At 34.0% G+C, this 24,103-nt stretch overlaps 1 protein-coding gene across 1 annotated transcript in view; it reads right to left on the bottom strand.

The window, feature by feature from the left end:
• Positions 1–2,033: 2,033 nt before the first annotated feature.
• LOC123548876 (TOX high mobility group box family member 4-like) overlaps positions 2,034–24,103 on the bottom strand; it is a 41,556-nt gene continuing 19,486 nt past the window's right edge. The window contains exons 5-8 of the mRNA XM_045336494.2: positions 18,214–18,294; positions 11,883–12,308; positions 9,871–9,995; positions 2,034–7,863 (exon numbers count right to left, since the gene is read on the bottom strand). Coding sequence (XP_045192429.1) covers positions 7,800–7,863; positions 9,871–9,995; positions 11,883–12,308; positions 18,214–18,294 — 696 coding nt within the window. The 3' untranslated portion in view covers positions 2,034–7,799. The remainder of the gene's footprint in view (positions 7,864–9,870; positions 9,996–11,882; positions 12,309–18,213; positions 18,295–24,103) is intronic.

A 24,103-nucleotide genomic window follows, 5' to 3' on the forward strand; every position in this document is an offset into this window, starting at 1 on the left:
AGAATGTTTGTCTTGATGATCTCTAGTCAAGTTCGAATCTGGGTCATGTGGGGTTAAAAACTAGGTCACCCGGTCAAATCAAAGGAAAAGCTTGTGAACACTAGAGGCCACAGTTGTGACTCAATCTTTATGAAACTTGGTCAGAATGTTTGTCTTGATGATCTCTAGTTCAATCTAATCTGGGTCATGTGGGGTCACCCGGTTAAATCAAAGGAAAAGCTTGTGAACACTCGAGGCAACAGTTTAGACTCAATCTTTATGAAACTTGGTCAGAATGTTTGTCTTGATGATCTCTAGGTCAAGTTTAAAACTTGGTCATATGGGATTAAAAAAACTAGGTCAGTCGACAGGATCAAAGGAAAACCTTGTTAACATTGTGGAGACCGCAATTTAAGTTTCAAACCCATGAGAATTGGTCAGTATGTTTATCTTGATGACCTCTAGGTTAAGTCATAATCTGGGTCAGGTAGGGTCAAAAACTAGGTCACCCACTCAAATCAAAGGAAAAGCTTGTGAACATTCTAGAGGCCGCATTTGTGACAAAATCTTTATGAAACTTGGTCAGAATGTTTGTCTTAATGATCTTTAGGCAAAAATGGAAATGGGGTCTTCTGGGGTCAAAAACTAGGTCACTCTGTCAGATCAATGGAAAATCTTTTAAACACTTTAGAGTCCACAGTTTAAGTTTGAAATTCGTGAGAATTGGTCAGAATGTTTGTCTTGATGACCTCTAGGTCAAGTTCGAATCAGGGTCATGTGGGTTAAAAACTAGGTCATCTGGTCAAATCAAAGGAAAAGCTTGGTAACACTGCAGAAGCCACATCTATGACCCTATCTTCATGAAACTTGGTCAAAACAATGATCTTGATGATCTTTAGCCCAAGTTCGAATCCAGATCATCTGGGGTCAAAAAACTAGGTCACCTGTTAAAATCAAAGAAAAACCTTGTGCATGCAATAGTGGCTGCATTTTTTTATTTGATGTGCATGAAACTTGGTCAGAATGTTTGTCTGTATGAAATCTCAAATTTTTACCTGGGTCACTAGGTCCCAGGTCAAATCAAAGAATAAGCTTGTTTACACCCTAGGGGGCACATTTTTGACTCTGTCTTCATAAAATGTGGTCAGAATGCTTGTTATCATGAAGTCTTGGATGATTTCAAATCTGGGTAATGTGGGGTCAAAAACTAGGTCACTAGATCAAATCAAAGGAAAAGCTTGTATACGCTCCAGAGGCCACTATTTTGCTCCAATCTTCCCGAAACTGTCAGAATATTTGTTTTCATGAAATGGACAAGTTCGAGTCTGGGTCATGTGGGGTAAAAAACTAGGTCACTAGGTCAAATCAAAGAAAATGCTTGTTTACACTCAAGAGGCCACGTTCTATCTTGATGAAAATTGGTCAGAATATTTGTCTCCATGATATCACTAGGTCAAACATGTTCACACTGTTACGGTGTGTTACTCAGGTGAGTGACCTAGAGCCATCTTGGCCCACTTGTTTATAAAAGGATATTACTAATGAAAACCACTTTTCCATTTGTTGGAAAAGTTATCTTAAATCGGACATAAAATGTTAAATCCTATTTTCTGACATTTAAAACTGCTTACACAAAATGCAACTGATTTATTAGGCACCATAAGTTCTCACTCAGGAGTACATGAGGATATTACCAAGTATGCACTGAGGTAATTAAGTGTTTCTTGGTCTGAGTATGCTATGACCTTGACCTTGTGATCCTCAAAGAATAAAGGTCATGACCTACTAACCTATATTTTATGAAGATCATGTAAAGCTCATTGAATACATTGACCTCCAAAACAAAAGGTGCATCTATTGATAACTGGCAATGATCCTGTGGCCAACCATTCTCCAATTATTAATCAGAACCAAATTTTCCATAGATGGGCAATAAATGGGAGTAGCTCTTCAAAAGGGACATAATAAAATCAAGAAAGTGAGATTTTCTGCATACTCCAAAATGTAGTAATGCAATACAATGGATTTTCTGAAAAGAAACAAGGCCATTTTTTCTTCAGTTATAATTTTAATAAAATTTCTGGCTCATTACATATTATGAAATTTTACATTGTAAACAGTAAAATATGAATGAACACAAAAATTATTATACATTATTTTTTTTTTGTTTTGATATTGTCCGTATTATGTAAACATTTGTCTGTTTCAAGACAAATGATTTTTTTAAAATGCAAAAAGGAAAACGTAGGAGGACAATATCAATTACTCATTAAATTATAGTCAAATGCAGTATTGTTTAGCATATTTTCAATTTCAATAATAATACATATTTTCTCAATCCAGTATTTGTACAAGATCATTTCAAATAATTACACAGGAAATGATCGAATATGAAATTAACAAAGCAAAATATATTAAGTAAAACAAAAATAAAGAATGCTAATGCAAGATGCCACTTTATACATGAAATGCAAGAGTCTTGTACTAATTACTGGTTTCACAGTAAGGTGAATCATTAATCTCAGGCAAGACTAGAGTCCTATTTCCAAGTGCTGTAGATCTGGATTGTTATTTTATGTGACACACAGAGCTCAGACAAATTGCCTTGTGTATTTTTTGAGAGGATGAGTTGGTAATTATGACAAGAAAACTGCCCTGAAAAGGTCATTTTATATTAAAATCTATTCCATTTATTTAATGCCATCTACTATAAACTGGATAATATCATCTAGGGTTTTACTTTTTCCACTAATATTTACAAACAATGTAACTCGCAAATTTAAGCTCTTATACACTTGCAAGCTATTCAATAAATGTTTTATTACATGACAGAAATCAGTTTACAGTTTTTTTTCTGCTTTTCAGAAATTAATTTTCACAATTATTTTACAATTTTTCACTAACTAGCCATCATGCATTGAATATAGACCTGTCATATAGCACAACCTATGAACTGGCAATTTGTACACAGAGTCGTGTAATAATTGTGAATATAAAGCTGCATTATATACAAAATGAGAACTGGCTGAGAGTTGAGTTTTTAAGAATTGGCTGAGAGTTGAATTTTTAAGAATTGGCTGAGAGTTGAATTCTGAAGAATGGGCTGCGAGTTGAATTTTTAAGAATTGGCTGAGAGTTGAATTTTTATGAATATGTGCATTATGTGATAAGGCTATTTATCATCATTTCAAACACTACTCAATCTTCACCATTCTGCAGAAAATAACCACTGCTAAAGAGCACAGAAGATACTTGTGATAAAGTCATTTGATCAGCAGACAGTCATTTGATACAATATCCTGCTGAAGATACCGATGATGGAGAGTAGCAGACAGTCGTATAATTAGCAGACGGTCATGTGATATAGAATTCTGTAGAAGATATCGGTGATAATGAGTAGCAGACGGTCATGTGATACGGACTTCTGCGGAAGATATCACTGACAAAGAGTAGCAAATGGTCTTACGATACAGAATTCTGCTAGGATATCACTGACTAAGAGTAGCAGACAGTCATGCCATACAATTCTGCGGAAGATATCACTGATAAAGTGCAGCAGACAGTCGTGATATAGTATTTTGCAGAAGACACCGATGATAAGGAGCAACAGACAGTCATATAGTACAGATGTCCTGTTATTACTGGTGTAATATATCTTCTATATCTTACTCAATTAAATGAAAGAAGATGAACAGACTGAAAGTTAAAAAACCTTCATGTGATCTACATCCTTACTGCACTATAATAATGAATAATAACAAGAGCTGTCCATAAGACAGCCAGTGCTCGACTATTTGAATCGTTGTCACAATAGAGTTTCAGCCAAAACTTTAACCAGAAGTTTTCTAAGTCCAAAAGGGGACATAATTTGCCCAAAATACAAGTCAGAGTTATGAGACTTGATGCAATCAACTAGTTTTATAACCCCAAGGGCACATGTGAAGTTTTAATTTGATATCTGCATTTGTTTTGCAGACGCAAAACTTTAACCAGAATTTTTTAAGTCCAAAAAGGGGCATAATTTGCCCAAAATACATGTCAGAGTTATGGGACTTGACCCAGTGAGGTTGGTAACTGACCTAGAAAAAGAAAAAATAAGTTTCAAAGCTATATGCTTTTAAATGATAGGCATATGTACTTGCATGCAAAACTTTAACCAAAGTGTGACGCCAATGCCGAAGCCAGGGTGAGTAGAATAGCTAGACTATTCTTCGAATAGTCCAGCTAAAAACAGGAATTCTGAATGAAACAAATAATGTTAGTTACATGGACTCAATCTCCTATCCATTGTACAAAACGGCATCTTCGTTTTAGCAACTTCATTACAGTATTTGCTATATACAATTGAAATAAACACTCCCCATCCAGGAACATGTAATCCCATAGAAATACATGTAAAACATCAATATATGCTTTCCCGACCATACTTGTCAGGACTAGGTGGACCAAATGTTGAGCTCTTGAGAACTGCTAAATTTCAGTCATAATTTAAAAAGAAAAGTTTGTTGATTATGGTAGGGAGTTTTAATGCTTTTAAAGATGATTCCGTCATAAACGATTCAGTTTTCCCATTTTCCGAACCACTTCTTCAAAAGTAAATGACCACCCAATTGAAAATTTTCTGCTATAAATTTGACAGAATATGTCCCTACCAAGGAATATAATTTTTGACTATGACAAAAAGAAAAGGTTTCAGGTTTCATCAAGAACAATCTAAAGATATCCTACAAATAAAATCCAGTTTTAAGAAATAGTTTACATCTCAAGTTTGAATTTCTGCATGACTTTCAGCTGAACTTACAAATACGTTTCTAGATTTCTGACAAAGTGTTTGCGTAAAAGTGTAGCTTGTGTATCCAAAACTCCATATACACATATGCGTTCCTGTGTATGACATAATTAACCCTTAGCATGCTAGATAAATTGTCGTCTGCTGGAAATGTCGTCTGCTAAAATTGTAAAGTTCATTCAATTTGCTCCAAAATTGGAAGAAATGGCTGTTAAATTCGCCTGCAGCAGGCTAAGGGTTAAATTGTATAATACATGTAATAACTGTATGCTGTGTACACTTGCACACAACTCTTATTTCTAAATGTACAAAATTTTCTTTAAAAGGAATCAAAATCTTACATAATCATTCATAAAATATATGAGCACATTTTCATTCATACAAATGTACAATTAATAATATAATAATAATAAAAATCCTTAATAGGGATTTTTCATATGCACCATTCAATAGAATAAATAAAACTTTTTATACATCTTTGTAAGTTTGGGCGGGCCCAGTTATGACATACGATGAAGTCAAGCCAACAATTTTCCATGTTTGCATCCTATGTGTTCACAACAAAACACAAACCTAATTTACTAAAATGAAAGAACAAAATTTAAAATACAAACATGATTTTTGCCAAATATATCAATTTTTCGGCAGCTGGTTCCCCCCCCCCCCCCCCCCCAACCGAAATGTGAGACTTAACTCAAAATAAACTTGGCATGGCCTTATATGTAACAAAACAAATGCATTCTACAAGAAAACATAAAATAATATACAAAAGATAAACAAATAAACAGGCAAAACAATACAAGGACGTAACTGTTGTTTCAGCCAAACAAAAACAATATTTTCAACTGTCTAACTTTCTTAAAATGAAATGCATGTTAAAAGTCATACATCAACCCTTATTTACTGGACTTTTTTTTTTAATATCAACATCACTACCAGGTATGCAGTAGCTGCTGACAAAATATTTCCTTTTTACAAAAAAAATCAAAATAAATGTCTTTACATTAACAGCATTTCAAAAATCAAATTAAGCTATCTTTTTCTATAACACATGGAATGAAATATTGATAAAATTACTTGCACAGTACTGGTTACACTTATCTAAATTCATTACCATGGTTACTGAGAAAGAAATAAAAAAAAATCTGTGTGAAAAAAAACATGACAGAAATGTTAATTTAATCTGAATTATTCTTTAAGGTAATATTTTCATTTACTCATCTGCGGCCAAAAATATAGTTTTGAAAATTGCCATGTGTCAGCAAATTAGTTATAAAAATATTGTTTACATTCGTAAATTAGAACATGATGAAAAATTTCTGAAATAAGTTGTAACAAAACACACAATAATTATTCTTAATATCTTCTTTAAAGATATCTGATTACCAAGTTACTTTCAAGACCAATGTAGATTGGTTGTAATTTATATGAATTACAGAAGAAGATAAAACCATTTTGCATATGTTTTACTTTCTCCACAAACTGGGAAAATGCTGTAAAATTCAACAAAAATAAGTTGTTTTTCAGACTTTCTGCAGAAAAACTCAAGGTTTTTCTCCGCTATATAGAACAATGGCACCTGGAGGTTTCTCCGCTATATAGAACAATGGCACCTGGAGACACAATACAATGCCACCTAACCAATTACATTCAAAGTTAAATGCTCTTCAATTTATTTCTTTAACATGACATTGCCATAAATGTTTATAGAACACAATCAAACACTTTCTAGATCAGATTATTATAGAAATACTGGAAAATCATAAATATTGGTGGGTGATGACTAATTCTTGTGGACTTTGTTGTTGTGACAAGCCACAAAATTAAATCCAAACAAACATGTAAAACTCTAATTTACTGCACCTTAAAACTAAAACTCCATCAACTGATGCCTAAAACCAGTCATTATTAAATTTTGTCAAAACCATTTAATCTTGTGCTCGAAGAATTAATATTTAACATAACTGTTTGTTACATTAAATTGCTATATACAATTATAGAACAAACATAATTAAATACTTAGAAGCAGTTTTTCGACTTAGGCATACATACAGACACACAAATTGATTATGATGAACTACCTATGTCAGAGCAAACATATGCTATCCATCTTTTTTTGTACATATGCAGATAGCACCTTTTTACATTATACCATAGCTCAGTCGATAGTAGAAACTATGGTTTTTAGAACACTTCGATAAAGCAAATTAAATTAGCAATTTTGCTTTACCAGGAATATGTGGCAAGACATAACATTAACTGCCCAGTTGCTAAATTTCTATAATGAACTTGTCCACCTTTCAATTTGGACAGTACCATTAACTGTTAAAAGGGGTGCTTACCAAAAGATACTGACTGAATGGCGAACAGTGCAGATCGTGATCTACACTGGTCGCAAAGGCAGAATCAATCGTGTCCAGCATGATAAGGGTTTATAACTGCGTAGGGTTACCATTACATTTGTCTTTAAAATGTTTTAGATATTTTTTTATAATTATAAGATATGCTTGTCATTTCTCTGCTGAATTTGTATAGTTTTTATAATGTTGTCTACATTTAAACTTTGAGGACAAACAATAGTAATCAAAGTGACTCAAGCATCTTGTGTCTCCCTTAACGAAATTTCTACCACCAACTCCCTCCAACCTGCCAAATGTTTTTTTTTTAACTGAATAAAAATTCAACATCATGATCTGAAAGATCTGAAGTACTGTTTTTAACAGTCAGACACTTCATTAGTACATGATTTTATTTTAGATATAACATTATTATCTGAATCAGGCAAAACTGTATGCAAAAATAAGGTAGAATTTCCAGATGAAACACTGATGCAAGAAAATTTTCAATGAAACTTTCTTCATTTCAAATACTCTTTGAAGATTTCAGCACATGTACTTCTCATGTACTGCTGTCAGAAACAAAACATCCAGCTCTTAATATCATTTCTATGCCACAATGGCGTACACTGCTTTCAATCCTTGAGTCAGTGGGAATGTCTCATATAGAATGACAGCTGCCTCGAGTTCATGAATCACTTCACAGCAAATGCGTTAGAAGGAACCTGACGGTTTGCAACCCAGGCTGTGAACACATCTCTGAAAAAAACATCAATAAATATATCTTCAATAAGACTGTATGTCAGGGCTAATTGCATATGGGTTTTAGTTCATGAATATTGATTGTCTACACACTCATTAATATTCATGGGAACAAATTTTTGTGGATTTCATGGTTGAATCAATCCACAAAACAAGAGCTGTCCGTAAGACAGCCAAGCTCGACTATTCGAAATATTGTCCCAGAAGCAGGAAAATATTACCCAAAAAGGTTAAATATCAAAAGAATTTTAAGTTAAAAAGGGGGAATAATTTGACCAAAATGCATAATTATCAGTTATGGGACTTGCTGCTATCAACTAGTTTTATAACCCCGAAGGCACATGTGAAGTTTCAATTCAATATCTGCATTAGTTTTGAAGATAGAAATTTGCATGTAAAACTTTAACCAGAATTTTCAAAGCCCAAAAGGGGGCATAATTTGCCCAAAATACATGCCAGAGTTATGGGACTTGACCCAGTGAGGTTGGTAATTGATCTAGAAAAAGAAAAATTAAGTTTCAAATCTATATGCCTTTTAGTAATAGCTGTATGTACTTGCACGCAAAACTTTAACCAGAATTTGCTAAGTCCAAAAGGGGACATAATTTGGCCAAAATGAAGGTCAGAGTTATGGGACTTGTGCTATCAACTAGTTTTATAACCCCGAAGACACATGTGAAGTTTCAAATCAATATCTGCATTAGTTTTGGAGATAATAACTTGCATGTAAAACTTTAACCAAAATTTTCTAAGTCTAAAAGGGGGCATAATTTGCTCAAAAAACCTGTCAGAGTTATGGGACTTGACCCAGTGAGGTTGGTAATTGATCTAGAAAAAGAATAAATAAGTTTCAAATCTATATGCCTTTTATAAATAGCTGTATGTACTTGCACGCAAAACTTTAACCAGAATTTGCTAAGTCCAAAAGGGGGCATAATTTGGCAAAAATGAAAGTCAGAGTTATGGGACTTGCTGCTATCAACTCGATTTATAACCCTGAAGACACATGTGAAGTTTCAAATCAATATCTGCATTAGTTTTGGAGATAGTAACTTACATGTAAAACTTTAACCAAAATTTTCTAAGTCTAAAAGGGGGCATAATTTGCTCAAAATACATGTCAGAGTTATGGGTCTTGACCCAGTGAGGTTGGTAATTGATCTAGAAAAAGAAAAAATAAGTTTCAAATCTATATGCCTTTTAGAAATAGCTGTATGTACTTGCACGCAAAACTTTAACCAGAATTTTCTAAGTCCAAAAGGGGGCATAATTTGGCCAAAATGAAGGTCAGAGTTATGGGACTTTCTGCTATCAACTACTTTTATAACCCCGAAGACACATGTGAAGTTTCAAATCAATATCTGCATTAGTTTTGGAGATAGTAACTTGCATGTAAAACTTTAACCAAAATTTTCTAAGCCCAAAAGGGGGCATAATTTGCTCAAAATACATGTCAGAGTTATGGGACTTGACCCAGAGAGGTTGGTAATTGACCTAGAAAAAGAAAAAATAAGTTTCAAAGCTATATGCCTTTAATTGATGGCTGTATGTACTTACATGCAAAAACTTAACCAAGGTGTGACGCCGACGCCGACGCCGACGCCAGGGTGAGTAGAATAGCTAGACTATTCTTCGAATAGTCGAGCTAATAAACCCTTACCCTGCTAAATTTCTATAATGAACTGGTCTATCATTCAATATGGACAACACCATTAACTGTTAAAAGGGGTGCTTACCAAAAAGATACTTACTGAATGGTGAACAGTGCAGGTCATGATCAGACTGCACGGATGTGCAGGCTTACCATGATCTACACTGGTCGCAAAATTTTGTGCACTCTAAACTAACTTCTTTTCTAGAAACATCTAAATGAGGCTTGTAGAGTCTTCAATTCAACAAATAGCAGGAAAAAGATAAAAAGTATCTTCCATTCTCTGCTCAAAGCCCAGACATCCACACTCCACCTCCCCATCTCAAAAAAAAAAAGATGATGAAAGAGCATACCTGCAATGTGAGACAACACATTCGTTGCTGCAGTACTCACTGTCCCAGCCTATGTTGTCTATTGCCCTATTTCCACAACCATTTCTGATACACATACCGCCTGCCATGATACGACCTGCATTGCCCTACAATATTACAGTCATATTGTTAAAATCATTACGTCAATCAGGCTGAACCAGTCCCAATGCCCTACAATCAAAATCAAGGGATGCAACTCAAGTGGGGTCTGGCATCAAGTTGTTCTATGAATGAGTTGTTTGAAGGTTTCTATCTTTTTACTCTCATGGCCCCTAAAAGGGATCAAGGGGATACATTCTTTAAAACAGACAGTGGTCCACACAAGGATGCTAAAGAAAAAGTTTGTTGAAGATTCATCCAGTGGTTTATGAAAGGATGTCAATAAACACTATTTGAATAAAATTTAAAAAAGAACATTCAAGGATTCTACAGACAAAGACTAATGAACATCGATTCAGTGGTTCATGAAAAGATTTAAAGCTTTTTCTATTTATAGTTCTGGCTGGCCCCTACAAGAAGCCAAGTAAAACTATCTGAAACAAATATAAGAGAAAACAACACAAAGATGCCACAGACCAAGATTGGTATTGATCAATCGAATAGTTAATGAAAAGAAGTTTTTCAAACTTTTTTACTATTTTCACTTCTGGTGGCCCTTAAACGGGGCCAAACAAAACCAATCTGAATAAATTAGAGAGAGAGCCATGTCATGATGCTACTGGCCTAGTCTAGTGCAATTCTGACCAACAGTTTAAGTATTGAAGAGAAGATTAAGATAAAGTGAAAATGGTGATGTGGGACAACTGACATCAGGCCATCCACTTAGATATACAGTTCACCTTGAAGAAAGCCCAGGTGAGCTAAAAATGAAATAATTAAGTATTGCAAAGCTCTGGTTATATGTGAAAACTATTTTTTAATTCAATAAACATGACTTTGTTGCTCTAAACTACCATATAGCTGCATAATATCAGTTTATGGAATATAGGTATTTATCCGACACTGAAAAAAAATGGAACACAAAAAAGCTATTTACCCTTTTAATGCCATTTTTATTTAATATTGAGTGACATATGTTTTCAATATTGAGATAATAATGCTAATGAACAACTGCATTAGTAAAATCAAGATTTTTTTGTGTTATAATGTCAAACATTAAAATGATTTACCGTATAAGTACTTTATTCTGTGGGAACTTTATTTCTGCGTTTTCTGCAGAAGACAGTAAGACCGCAGATTTAAAATCCGCAGAAAATTTTGTCCTGAGATGCTGTGATACGACCATACAAGCCGCCATTATAATCCGGTTAAGTATAAGACAATGTCTGATAGTGTTATCGACTTTTGTCTAATGCCGACGAAGCAAGTTGAAAATTTAGTAGTAACGGTAATGTAATAGAACCGTTTTATTATTGTTTTACTGATAAACCATAATAAAAACATAGAATTTGTTTTGATTTTCGTTCACCATTTAGCAGTCAACTGTTAGTTTTAATTTTCTTTAATTATGTAACAAACACAATCTATTGCATCTTTTGTGTCTATTGTCAACCGATCCGTCTGGCGATGGTCATGTTTATCGTTATTTGTATGGGACTTTAAAAAGGCGTGATTAACAAAAATTATCATACCGTTACAATGCACAGATGAGAATGTTCGCAGTATATAGATTCAGAGATTTTCTTGTTTGGCATGATCGTATTCATAAAATGACTGTTTCTCCTTGCATTTAACACGTACATTATGTGATGAATAAAATCTTGTTTTAAGTGTCAATAATTCATTTCATACAGTTCTTTTTTTTCAAAAATGAGTAAAACATTTTTGACATCCTAACACATAGTTTTATGTTATACTGACAAATAACAAAAGCAACAAAAAATTTTATTTAATAAAGTAAAAAATCCTTCACAGAAAATCAATTCAAAAAATATTTTTTCTTTATAAAAAATCTGTGAAAAAGCAGCACTAAACTTGGTGTATGTAAAACCTACCCCAGTTGGTGGTAGTGGTTGAGAGTCAAACCTCATTCCACCATTATCTACCATGTCCATAGATTGACCGTTGTTATATCCACCCATATTATACTGTGGAGGCGACTGCGGATTGTACATGGTGTTGTGCTGTGGACTAGTCACATGGTGACCCATCATGTTCTGCGGACTAGGGACATGATGTGGACTTGTCATGTGATGTGGACTAGGGATATGCTGTGGGCTCTGAGGTACCATTTGAGCCGGGCTACCCATGTGAGCAGGAGAGCCCATGTGTGCAGGTGAGCCCATATGAGCTGGGGATCCCATGTGTGCCGGGCTGCCCATATGTTGTGGGCTGATACTATTCATGTAGCCTATCATGTGCTGTGGAGACGTCCCCGTTGGTGATCTATGTGGGGGTGAAGGAGATTCTTCCATTCGTGTCTGAAATCAAAATGGCAACATATTACAATCAGAGCTAACAAACATTAGAAACAAACATTCAGGCATTGGAGATTGTGGCTGGTCTCCACTGATTCAGATTGATTTCAACACATTAAATTCTAATATCTATTATGTTCATTAACTGTTTCAAGTGACATTTAGATCAATCAGGAACATTTCATATTTGATTGTGAAGAAGAACATGTACTATGTTCCTGGGTCGGCCTTCCCAAAATCAAGTTTAACAACTTCCTCACATTAAAGAATCAACCTAAGTGAAAAGAGGCTCCTACAATGTCTACCCTAGCTACCTAAGGTGTGAAAACAGATTCATACTGACCATCTTACCTCAATGTGAAATGCAGAAGATAAGAATTATTTGTAAAACGCTTTATTTTCAGTTTTAGTTGTGGACTGCCTAACTGGACAGCTTGTCACATCTTTTCATTTTGAAGCAAGATTTTCTCTCTTTTGGTAAAATGGTTTCTAGCCTACATAAATTACAAAGTTGAAAAATTTTTCCTGTTAATGTGTTGTTAACCTTGTATAAAACTATGATCAGTTTCTGTCCATTAAACCCAAACTTGTCATACAATATATCTATTGATATAAAATATCTGATGCCCCTCTCCTGATAAAGAATTACCTCGGGCTAATGTTTTCGTGCAAAGCATCAAGTTGCTCAAAACATGACTGATGGCACGCTTTTATGTAATTGTAGCACGCGTTGCAAAAAGGTGACCCTTATGAAAAAAATAGGCAAAAGAATTTGCTAAACTAGAGGGCAAAGTTAAAAAGTAAAGACGCACCACAAAATAACTGTATTCTTTTTAGTTTCCATGAAGGTGATTATACATGATATGCCTTGAAAAACATGAGAAATATATGTTTTTACATTTATAAACTGCCAGTAACATATAAAGGCCAAGACAATGTAGTTGATGTCTAAATATTTTATTGAATTAATGTAGCAGTCTGCACACTACTTATTGTATTAGATCATACCATTTTCCACTGTGTAAGACAGTTTTATAGCTAACAGATAAGTTGTGAAAAAAAATGATTAAGGTAGGGCCTTAAATTGTTCACCTGTAATCTTTTAGTATAGCTTATTTTACTTGTATTATCAGAATGATTTTCACAGTGTGTGTGTGTGTGTGTGTGTGTGTGCATGTGCGTGTGTGTGTTTGGGAGGGGGGGGTGGGGGAGTAGGTCACTAGGTTGTAGCTGGTCTTTAAGTTCTAATGTTGTATTGGGTTTCAAGTCAAACCGAAGTTATATTATATGGCGACTTTAAAAGTTGATGTCCCCAAATCCCAAAAAGGCTGAGTAGATTAATTTAAACAAAGTCAATGTGATAATTACAGATCAACTTCAGTGATAATCAACATAGCAAAAACTGAGCAGGAAAGATTAAATAATATCACTATTGGCCCATTCAAACAAAGTAAATCATTAAAACAAATTTGAGACACTTTAAATGAGAATATTACAAGAAAATAGAATAGACAGCTTTCCTAACTATTTTAACAGCTCTTCATGACACTACAGAACTGATGAATGCGAGCGAGCTTACAAAAGACAAAACAAACAAGGCAAAATGACATATGCAGAAAAAACATATAGCAAATGTATTAAAATTACTCTTAACTATTGCATATAATTTACTCAAGACGTAACTTTATTCTGGTATAGTCACCTAGGATCTACTTAAATTGTAACTGAAACATCTTATATCACAAAACAGGTTATAGATTTACTTGAAATTTAAGGATTGACTGTTATTCACCTCGGAATTTATATGTATAACACATATTAGACTGGGACCACACAAAATTTTGCAATAAAAAAAAAATCTGTATATTCTTTAAACAGTTTATCAAAAATAAATATTTAGAGAAACTTGAATTGTGTCCATATGTGTCCCCACATAACTGTGCCATGGTCTATATTGCAAAAACTATCAAAGGGCCATAACTGCAGTAAAAATATTCACAGAAAAAATTCCTTCCTTAATGGTCATCTGCACATCAAGCTTGTTCATCTGTGAAAGTTTTAAGCAAATCAGGCTAATAATAGTGCGGGAGGAGTTGGACACACAAGATTTTTCTCTATATTTCATACAGCAAAAACTATCAGAGGGCCATAACTGCAGTAAAAATATTCACAGTAAAAAATCCTTACTTTATGGTCATCTGCACATTAAGCTTGTTCATCTGTGAAAGTTTGAAGCAAATCAGCTAATATTGTGGGAGAACACACAAGATTTCGGTTCATATGGACAGACGGATAATGGACAGGAGCAAAGCTATATGCCCCCAAAATAAATGTGAGGGGGCATAAACAATTTATCAAAAATACAGTTAAACAGGTAGCACACTAATAAGCTGCATCCATGCCATTGGATAAGGATTTCAACTGAGTATGGTGAATACACTAAAGCCTACCCTACATTTGGCAGTATTTTAAGATTTGATCACATTTTAATGCTCTCACATCTTTCAAGTAAATGCATTTAATTCACAGAAAAACTTTGAATTAAGAAATACCTTAGAGCGTCATTTTATTGATGAAAACCTCCACAACAGAATTAATATCCATTAATTTCAGCACCATTTCAAAAAGTAGATACCTATCTCACATTAAGGATAATTTCAATTAATCTTAATTGAATTAAACCTTTGTTCCATTAAGGACATTAACCTAATGTTTGATTGTTTTAAGACACTTTCATCTTAAATAAGATGTTTGTAAAACATGTGACAAAACGAAGAGAAAATCATGGCTTTTTTGCTCATGGGATCAGTGCAAATTTGTTCAATTTTCTGAAGTCCTAGACTTTTACCAGTCATAGTTGCAAAAAAGAGAAATAAATGCAAAATGAAAATAAATCAACAGAATGATTTTCTAAATTCAAAGCAGACTGACCATAAATATCATAAATGGTTTTTTAATAGCATATTCTTTATTTTACGATATCGTTTAAGTGTGTATGCGGTTGTCGATTCGGACAGTTTATTGATAACTCAAGCTGCTTTGTTTTTCACCTGTTACTCCATATTTCTGATAAATTTTGATTGGCTGAATGTGAACAAACAATACTATTATTTCAGACAGAATAAATCATAGTAGCTACTTAGAAACCTGTTGAAAAGTTTCAAGTTCAATACAGAATCATCATTAGCCGTCAATTAGCCATATTCAAAGTATCATGCCGTATTAAACACGGGACTTTTCGTGAAAGTAATAAATCAAAATTTCTACCAGTCTGTAATTTCTTGTACTTAACAATAGACGATAAAATCGTCCTGTTTCAAGGAGCTGCTGACATACATTGACTCTCGGATAACTTCGTCACATCTTAATGTTACTTTATTTTCATTGGAACATATAATTAGCGTTCACGAATGATAAAGCAGCCAATATTGAGACTACCTAGCGACGATTGTCACCTGTCGTACGCAGCAACTGCCTCAGGATCAGTTTGCAGTTTGCCCGGCCAAGCGAGACAGCCAATTACTACCTCCTTTTGAGATACAAATCAAAACTTAACAAGACCTTTTATGGAATAGATTACTTCTAAAAGGTTATTATGAAATTAATGCATATTTTCTTGCATTAAAATCGATTTTTGAAAATTAAGTATTCACAGACAAAACACTTCCCACAGTGATCCACCAAAAAAAGAACATTTGAATCTTCTATGAATAAATTTTGTTGTGTTAATCAACAATTTCTATACTAACATGTAGCGCTCATGGTGACATTTTAGGTTAATTTCAATGTATTCAGGTTTGGGTTTTTTACTATGAGGGGAAGGAGCCCATGACAGTAATTTGGGAGAAAACTAGTTCAAGATTTGGGCAAAGGTGGATAAAAAAAAACCTGATGTGAGTCAAAGTAAGGGGAAAATTGCATGATTTGAAAGGATCTTTTCTGAGGGAAAGGCCTAAAAATTGCCCCTTTTACAGAAGAAGAAAATGCCCGGTATTCAAGAGATACATTAAGGGACGATTTACCCATTTTTAATTAATCACACCACACCTATAATATACTTATAGTGAAGTTTTTTTCAAGTAAATTTTAAACTGGCAGTCTTTTATTTACCAACAGTTACTGTAAGTTGAAAAAAAACAAGAGCTGTCACTAATGGTGACAAATGCCCCCACAGCACCTTGACCTTTGACCTGGTGACCCCAAAGTCAGTATAGGTGGTGTACTCAATAAGTACTATCAGCATGTGAAGTTTGAAGGTCCTGGGTGAAGTGGTTCGCATGTAAAAGTGCCTTCATGCAAAAAGTTAACGTTGGCCCCTGTGACCTTGACCTTTGACCTGGTGACCCCAAAGTCAGTAGGGTTGGTGGACTCATAAAGTTCTATCAGCATGTAAAGATTGAAGGTCCTTGGTGAAGTGGTTCGCGAGTAAAGTGCCTTCATGCAAAAAGTTAATGTTGGCCCCTGTGACCTTGACCTTTGACCTGGTGAACCCAATGTCAGTAGGAGTGGTGTACTCAATAAGTACTATCAGCATGTGAAGTTTGAAGGTCCTGGGTGCAATGGTTCGCGAGTAAAGTGCCTTCATGCAAAAAGTTAATGTTGGCCCTTGTGTCCTTGACCTTTGACCTGGTGACCCCAAAGTCAGTAGAGGTGGTGTACTCAATAAGTACTATCACCACGTGAAGTTTGAAGGTCCTGGGTGCAGTGGTTCGCGAGTAAAGTGCCTTCATGCAAAAAGTTAACGTTGGCCCCTGTGACCTTGACCTTTGACCTGGTGACCCCAAAGTCAGTAGGAGTGGTGTACTCAACAAGTACTATCAGCATGTGAAGTTTGAAGGTCCTGGGTGCAGTGGTTCGCGAGTAAAGTGCCTTCATGCAAAAAGTTAACGTTGTGACTAACGAACGAACGAACGAACGGAAAGTTGAAAACTAATATGTCTCCCTTCGGGGGCATAAAAAACCAACACATTTTGTATTCAAAGTGCTTAGAATTTTGCAACAACCTAATTATTTTTTAAAGAATTGTTGGTAAACTTTACTAGTCAGAGTTGTTTTCCAAACTGAGAAATAAAACTGAAAGAAAATTTAAGTTATTTTTCAACACGTTCGTGTATAACTACAGGTCTGAAAATTCCTATTTATGATATCGGAGTAAAATGTAATTACCTCAGTTGCTATAGATACCATACGCAATATTAAATAGCATAATTTTAAGACAACTGTTTTTTCTGATGCAAAATTACAGACATATTGCTTATATGAATGAATTTTGTAAAAGCACACACAATAATAAGGGCTAAATATGCCCCCTTATATTTTTGGCACATTACATTTTTTTTATAGTCTTTTTTTTTTTTAGACAATATTATTTACTGGATAAAATGAGTAGGTCAACAATTACTGGTATTTTGAAATATTGCTGGAATAATGAAACTCAGTCTATACAATGATCAGTATAGTAATCGCTATGATAAACTTAAAAATTTTAAGTCCCAACATGAATGCAACAAAATATGAGAAAAGATAAAATAAGATTAACAGTGAATATAAATGAAATGGTTAAAGGCTGTGATCTTTTTATTTCCTTTCTGTACAATTACTGGCAGTACACAACACTGAATGCTTACCTTAGACTAGCCACTAGACTGATAATTAAGATATTTCTATGTTTTTTTTCTTTTTTATGTTATATTGGACATGGGATATAGACTGGCTCAGTTCACTACATAAAATCATAAAAATGGGGAAAAATATATCATAGTCTAGGAGCTAGTCTATGCTTACCTGAGAGATGAGACTAGTCCTGTATGCTGCCAACTGGAGTCCCCCCAGAATGCTTACCTGAGAAATGTGACTAGCCCTGTATGCTGCCAAATGGAGACACCCCACCACCCCCAAGAATGCTTACCTGAGAGACGAGACTAGCCCTGTATGCTGCCAACTGCTTCAAATATTCTTTCTTTGCCATCTCTGTCTTCTTTTTGTACACCTACAATTAAAGCAGGAACAACTGTGAGATAATTTCTAAAATAGACTGGTCTATCATTCAATTTGGGTAATACCATTTATTATTTGAAGGGATGTTCACTGAAAATTTACTGACTGAATAGCAAACAGTGCGGACTGTATCAGCCTGCACGGAAGTGCAGGCTGATCTTGGTCTGCACTGGTCGCAAAGGCAGAATCACTTGCCGCCAGCAGGCTAAGGATAAACTTAATAATACTTGCTTTTCCTGAATAATGAATTCGAGGGTTCAACGCAATAAGGGCATATCTACATTATGATTATTATATGTAGATACGCCCTTATTGCGTTGAACCCTCGTGATGAGATTTGAATGAAAAAACTTATTTCAGATCTTAATTTGAAACATTTAGCAATCAAATATAAAAATATTCATTCTGATAAAGATACCATACCGGTCTCGGTGGCACACATAATATGGTGTTTACCTATTTAACTTCTTCTTGTTTTGAATTACTTTACATTTTTAATATGTTACTGTTTTTTGTAATATTTCCATTTTTAATATCCTATATACCCCTATATTTATTACTTTGCTTTTTATTAAAATAATAATCTCTTTTTTTACCATCTAATATTTTCACATTCTATGGATATTAACTGTTTTCTATTTTGAATATTCTGATTTTTTTCTTTCAATTTCAAATAATATCCTATGGTTTTCAACAATATTTATATCCTGTGAACTTAAAAGTTTTTAGTAAAACTTATACAATATCATATGTTTTTCAATTCATTTATAATTCTGAAAGTGCCAAACTTTTACATTTGAAATATCCTACAGTTTTTAGCATTGTTACAATTTAATTTAATGTCAAATAATCTTTAATATTCTTAATATTTTCAGCTTTTTTTTTCAAAATGGCTACATACTGCAATATCAATTTTACTCAATTTTTCTCAACACTATGTCAGTTAAGGTAATGCATCCATAATCACATTTGGCAATTTCTGTTTGGGTATGTATTCTTCATAAGCAATTTAAACTTTCCCTTCAGGTATGGAGAGCCAAGTAACTGTCGGTCAGCTACATGACTGAAGAATGCAAAAGTTAGCATAATATGGAAAATACATAATCTCACAGTAATTGCCTGATTTTCACAATCCGTCCGCTACCTTAAACTATTAATTCTCACAAACTTACCAGAAAACCTCTTGATTTACTAGATGGTTTATGAGTTTTGTAGCTTTTTTAAGTTATATCACCACCTAACCCTGTCACAATTCATCAAATTCTTTATTCCAAAATAATGATCACATTATCATCCTGGTGAAATTAACAACACATTGTTACCATGGCAATGAAAAAAAATAGATGAAAACAAATATTCCTAATAATGAAGAATAATTTTCGAGTCACGTCAATGAGTCATTTATGAGCTAATGTAAATTAGGAGACACTTTGCAAATAAATCATCAAAATGATCGGCAAATATTTCTTCTTCACATTAAATATTCATGGCAAAAAATGTGTTAATTAAAAATATGAAAGTGATTAATAATTTCTAAAACAAAATGTCTTCATTTTGTTCTGATTTCTCAAAGCTTGACTGATTGACACGTTTCTTTTCTCCGACTTAGCACTAAATAACGTTTTCATATAACATTATTTTAACAAAAACTAAAATGTAAAAAGCATTTAAAAAATAAACTTTGAAACAAGACTGGCAGAGACTTAATACACACAACGTCTCTAGTCTCTGTTTTCTTTAATGATCAAACTACACCTGTGAATTCACAAGTTCAAAGATTTACACCAGGATTATATACACACAGACATTTTTTTAAAAATATTTATGTAGAAACAATTTTAAAACAAATAAGTACCCTGTAAAACTCAGCAGACTATTCATTTGTCAATAAATGCTCCCCACCATCTTGGTTTGAAACTCACTGGGATTAGTTTTCTATCATTAAATGAAGCCGTCCAGCTGGCCTGCAGAAGGTTGGTAGTCCTACCCAGGTGCTCAGAAATCATGTTCTGCAAAGCAGCTGGGGCCTATTTTATGGGGGAAGTTTCTACGATTCTTCCCCAGTTCTCACCTAAATATGGATTTCTGTAACTCATTTTCCTAAGGTTGTTTATCACTTAGCACTAAAAATGCCTAACTGCAATGACAATTGAATAGAGAAGGACTTATACACCTTCCGCACTGTGGTGACAATGTTACCTTTTCCAAAATATGTTTTCAAAGTAATGGTTAATCAAGTTGGTTGTATTTTTATTTCAGCAGCTAAACTGCTCTGAAAACCCTTTCACTACATATATATGTTCAGCAGGCTGTGTCCTGGACTACTTAACATTAAAACTGGAAATCTGTCTGATAACTTTCCTTGTTGGCGTAACTTTAAAACACAACAAATTTCTTTCTGTAACTTCATTAGTGTTACAGTTGATGCAATATAATTAAGACCTGGATAAAGTGGAAAAAGATAAACACTGACACTGCAGCTGATTAAAAGCGAATGTCAATGTCTACTTCCGCAAAGTATATTGTCATGTCAAATAGCTACAGTACTATGACAATGCTCCAATACGCTTAATGGAGAGCTATTTTAAGTTTTACAGTAAAGGTCTGTGAGTAATGGTGTTTTTCACCTCAGACCCTGATAAAAATGTGATGTATTATTGCACTTTTAGACTAATTAACTTTCTGCGGTTACAACCAACAAGCAATAGAATGACTGCCAGGAACCGCTTATGTGGTCGTAAAATTTGCGATCTACTGCCAATTTCATTGCAGCAAATTATGCATATCTCACAAAATATACATATTTTCCATAAACTATAATGTCATCAAATTGCTTATTTATTATTCTATCATTGTAAGGACATCATCTGCCCGGTCTGAATTGTTCCGAACAATTTCTGCCTGAATAATCGGCCCTATTATCGTCATGTCATTTTAATCTGCACAATTTATTTGACAACAATAATCACTCTAGAATTTCTATGCAAGCCGCACTGAAAATAATGCAGAAATTAACATGATTGGAAAACAGTCGAGAGCGCACATTTGCCAGCGATACAGGTCTGACAGGGCACGTATACTGCAAGGGAAAAATCGTAAAAATGTTATTACATAAAAGTTACTGTCAGGAGCAAGTCCTATATTGCAATAAATAATTGTGTGAATATATATCCTGAAAAACGTGTAAAACAAAAATGCCAGAAAAACAAAATGATAGAAGTTTAGGTAACTGGATATTAATTAGTATATTAACATCAAATTTGGCAGATTAAAGGTATTGGACTCGTAATGACACTGGGCAACATCTGTGGTATTAAGTATTTTTCTGTATCTTCCTTTTCCATTAATCTCTGATCGTAAATAGATAGCTCATAAAAACCACAAGCCACTGAATTGTTGAAATGAAATCATATACAGAGGATATGAGCTGTGCCATGAGAAAACCAACATAGTGGCTTTGCGACCAGCATGGATCCATGCTGTTCGCTAACGGTTTCTGTAATTGCAATAGGCTTTGAAAGCGAACAGCATGGATCCTGACCAGGCTGCGCAGATGCGCAGGCTCGTCTGCATCCATGCTGGTCGCAAAGCCACTATGTTGGTTTTCCCATGGCACGGCTCATATGTATATATTAGTCATCATCCGTACTGTTTTACGGACAACAGAAAGATTTGACGGAAGCATCAGTGTAATCTAACAGCAGTCATTTCTTTTTAAATCTGCTATTTTTTCTGCTTGGATGAAAATATTGCTCAGGCATAAAAACATGATAGAATTGTATTGTTACATTATGAGGTATCTATTAAAATTTGATATGCACCAAAGAAATCTTTCTTTTAAGAAGTATTTCAAATTTGCATGTTTGTGTATCTGCAGAGAAATATTTTTCATATCAAATACTGCAGGGATGAGCAGGGATAAGAGACTGTACTTATTAATTTTCAATTGCTTTAACTTTTTTTTAATTAGACCTTGAAAAAGTAATATGATACATGTAGAAAATATGAGATCGCCCCACGTATCAAACGTATAACAGTAACTTGAAATAAAAAGGCCAACTACATCAGAAAGAAGAAAAAAACACGCACACTGAAAAAAAAACAATGCATTAGTGACAGATCTAAATCAATAGGAGCTTGATTGAAGTTGTTTCAAATTCAGTGGCATCATGAAATTATAACACGTTTTTTTCATTACGTAATTGCATCCATCAATAATTAATGTAATTTGTAATTTATAAATTAATTAGAATAGGGTTGTAAAGCAGTCCCACTGTGAGACATAAAGTTTTATTATGAATAAATCAAACAAAATTTCAGTTTTCCTATTAAGAAGAATCACTTTTATACATGTTCATAAACTTGTAAAAATTTTCTTGCAGCTTTAAGTTAATATTGTGTAATAATTAACACGACAAACTGTTGTCAAATTACTAAGTAGTCCCATGGACTTTCGGAGAAGACTTTATCACATAACATAAATGACACTACCCATTGCCATTTTCCGTTACAAGACTCCAAGCATGAAACAAAGGCTTAGCGGGTTGTGAAAGTTACTGGGCTGGTCGCACGAAAAAAAGGGGCTGGAGACTGATTTGATATTTTGCCCTTTTTTCTTACATCAAATCACCATGTTCACATAAGTAACAATAGTTTTTTTGGTCAAGTCAGGCCAAATTTGCAATAGCGATCAATAGTATCCACAGGAGTGCATCCAAACTAAAACACGGTCAAACTTGTTCTAACAACCACCTGTTAAAACAAATCACATGGCTTTTAAGACCCTCTACCTTCAATTCAAGTGTGTCTCCTCACTGTGAATAAATATCATCCTTATCCTTTACCCTGCTAAATTTCTAAAATGGATTGGTCTATCATTCATTTTGGGCAGTACCACTTTATGATCAAAGGGGTGTTCATTGAAAATTTACTGACTGAACAGCAACCAGTGCAGACCATTATCAGCCTGCATGAATGTGCAGGCTGATCTCGGTCTGCACTGGTCGCAAAGGCAGAATCACTTGTCGCCAGCAGGCTAAACCATTTCATTTGTACCATAACCTCATAACAGTCAGCTGCTTATAAATTTGAACAAATACATTTAAGTATTACAAACAGAATAATTGATTCAAATATTTTGACGTGCAAATTGATTCAAATATTTTGACGTGCAAACATTCTAAATCTAATAATTTTCCTCTTCTTGAAAACAAATTTATATCAAGGCATAAAACACCTGTATTACAGTCAAATAAAATTTCAGCAGAAATTTTGATAGTAAAAATTCAAGATAAAAAGAATATAGCATTTCACTGTTCAAATGAATTTGTCTGAGATCTTCTTGAAAATTGCTCAATTTCAATCCATTTGTGGCATTATATTTGTATTTCATTTCTGCATAAGACAAAAGAGTTCTGTAGGATAAGCAATTCTGCTAGCTAAATTAAAATCTATTCTTCTGGACTTCAAAAGAATTCTAATGTAAATATATTTACAGTAAGATATGACATTCTATATTATCAATAATTCATTGTTATCAGTCTTACTTACTATTTTATAATTGTAAATAACTGGAAAAAATAATAAAATGCCAGTTTTTACTATTTTCGAGAAAGTATTATGTTTTATTTTTTTTGGTTTCTACCAAGTAGTAGAGGTTTATTTGGATTAGTATCTTTATCTTCATTTTTTGTATGGGGATTTGATAAACAAATTATCACGGTCTTCAAGCGATCTGTCCCCTGATTTATCACGGTTCAGAGTTCATATGCGCAGGAATTGAACCATAAGGGTGTTGGTCG

The sequence above is a fragment of the Mercenaria mercenaria genome, chromosome 6 (assembly GCF_021730395.1).
Source record: "Mercenaria mercenaria strain notata chromosome 6, MADL_Memer_1, whole genome shotgun sequence".
In the NCBI taxonomy this organism is placed as follows: domain Eukaryota; kingdom Metazoa; phylum Mollusca; class Bivalvia; order Venerida; family Veneridae; genus Mercenaria; species Mercenaria mercenaria.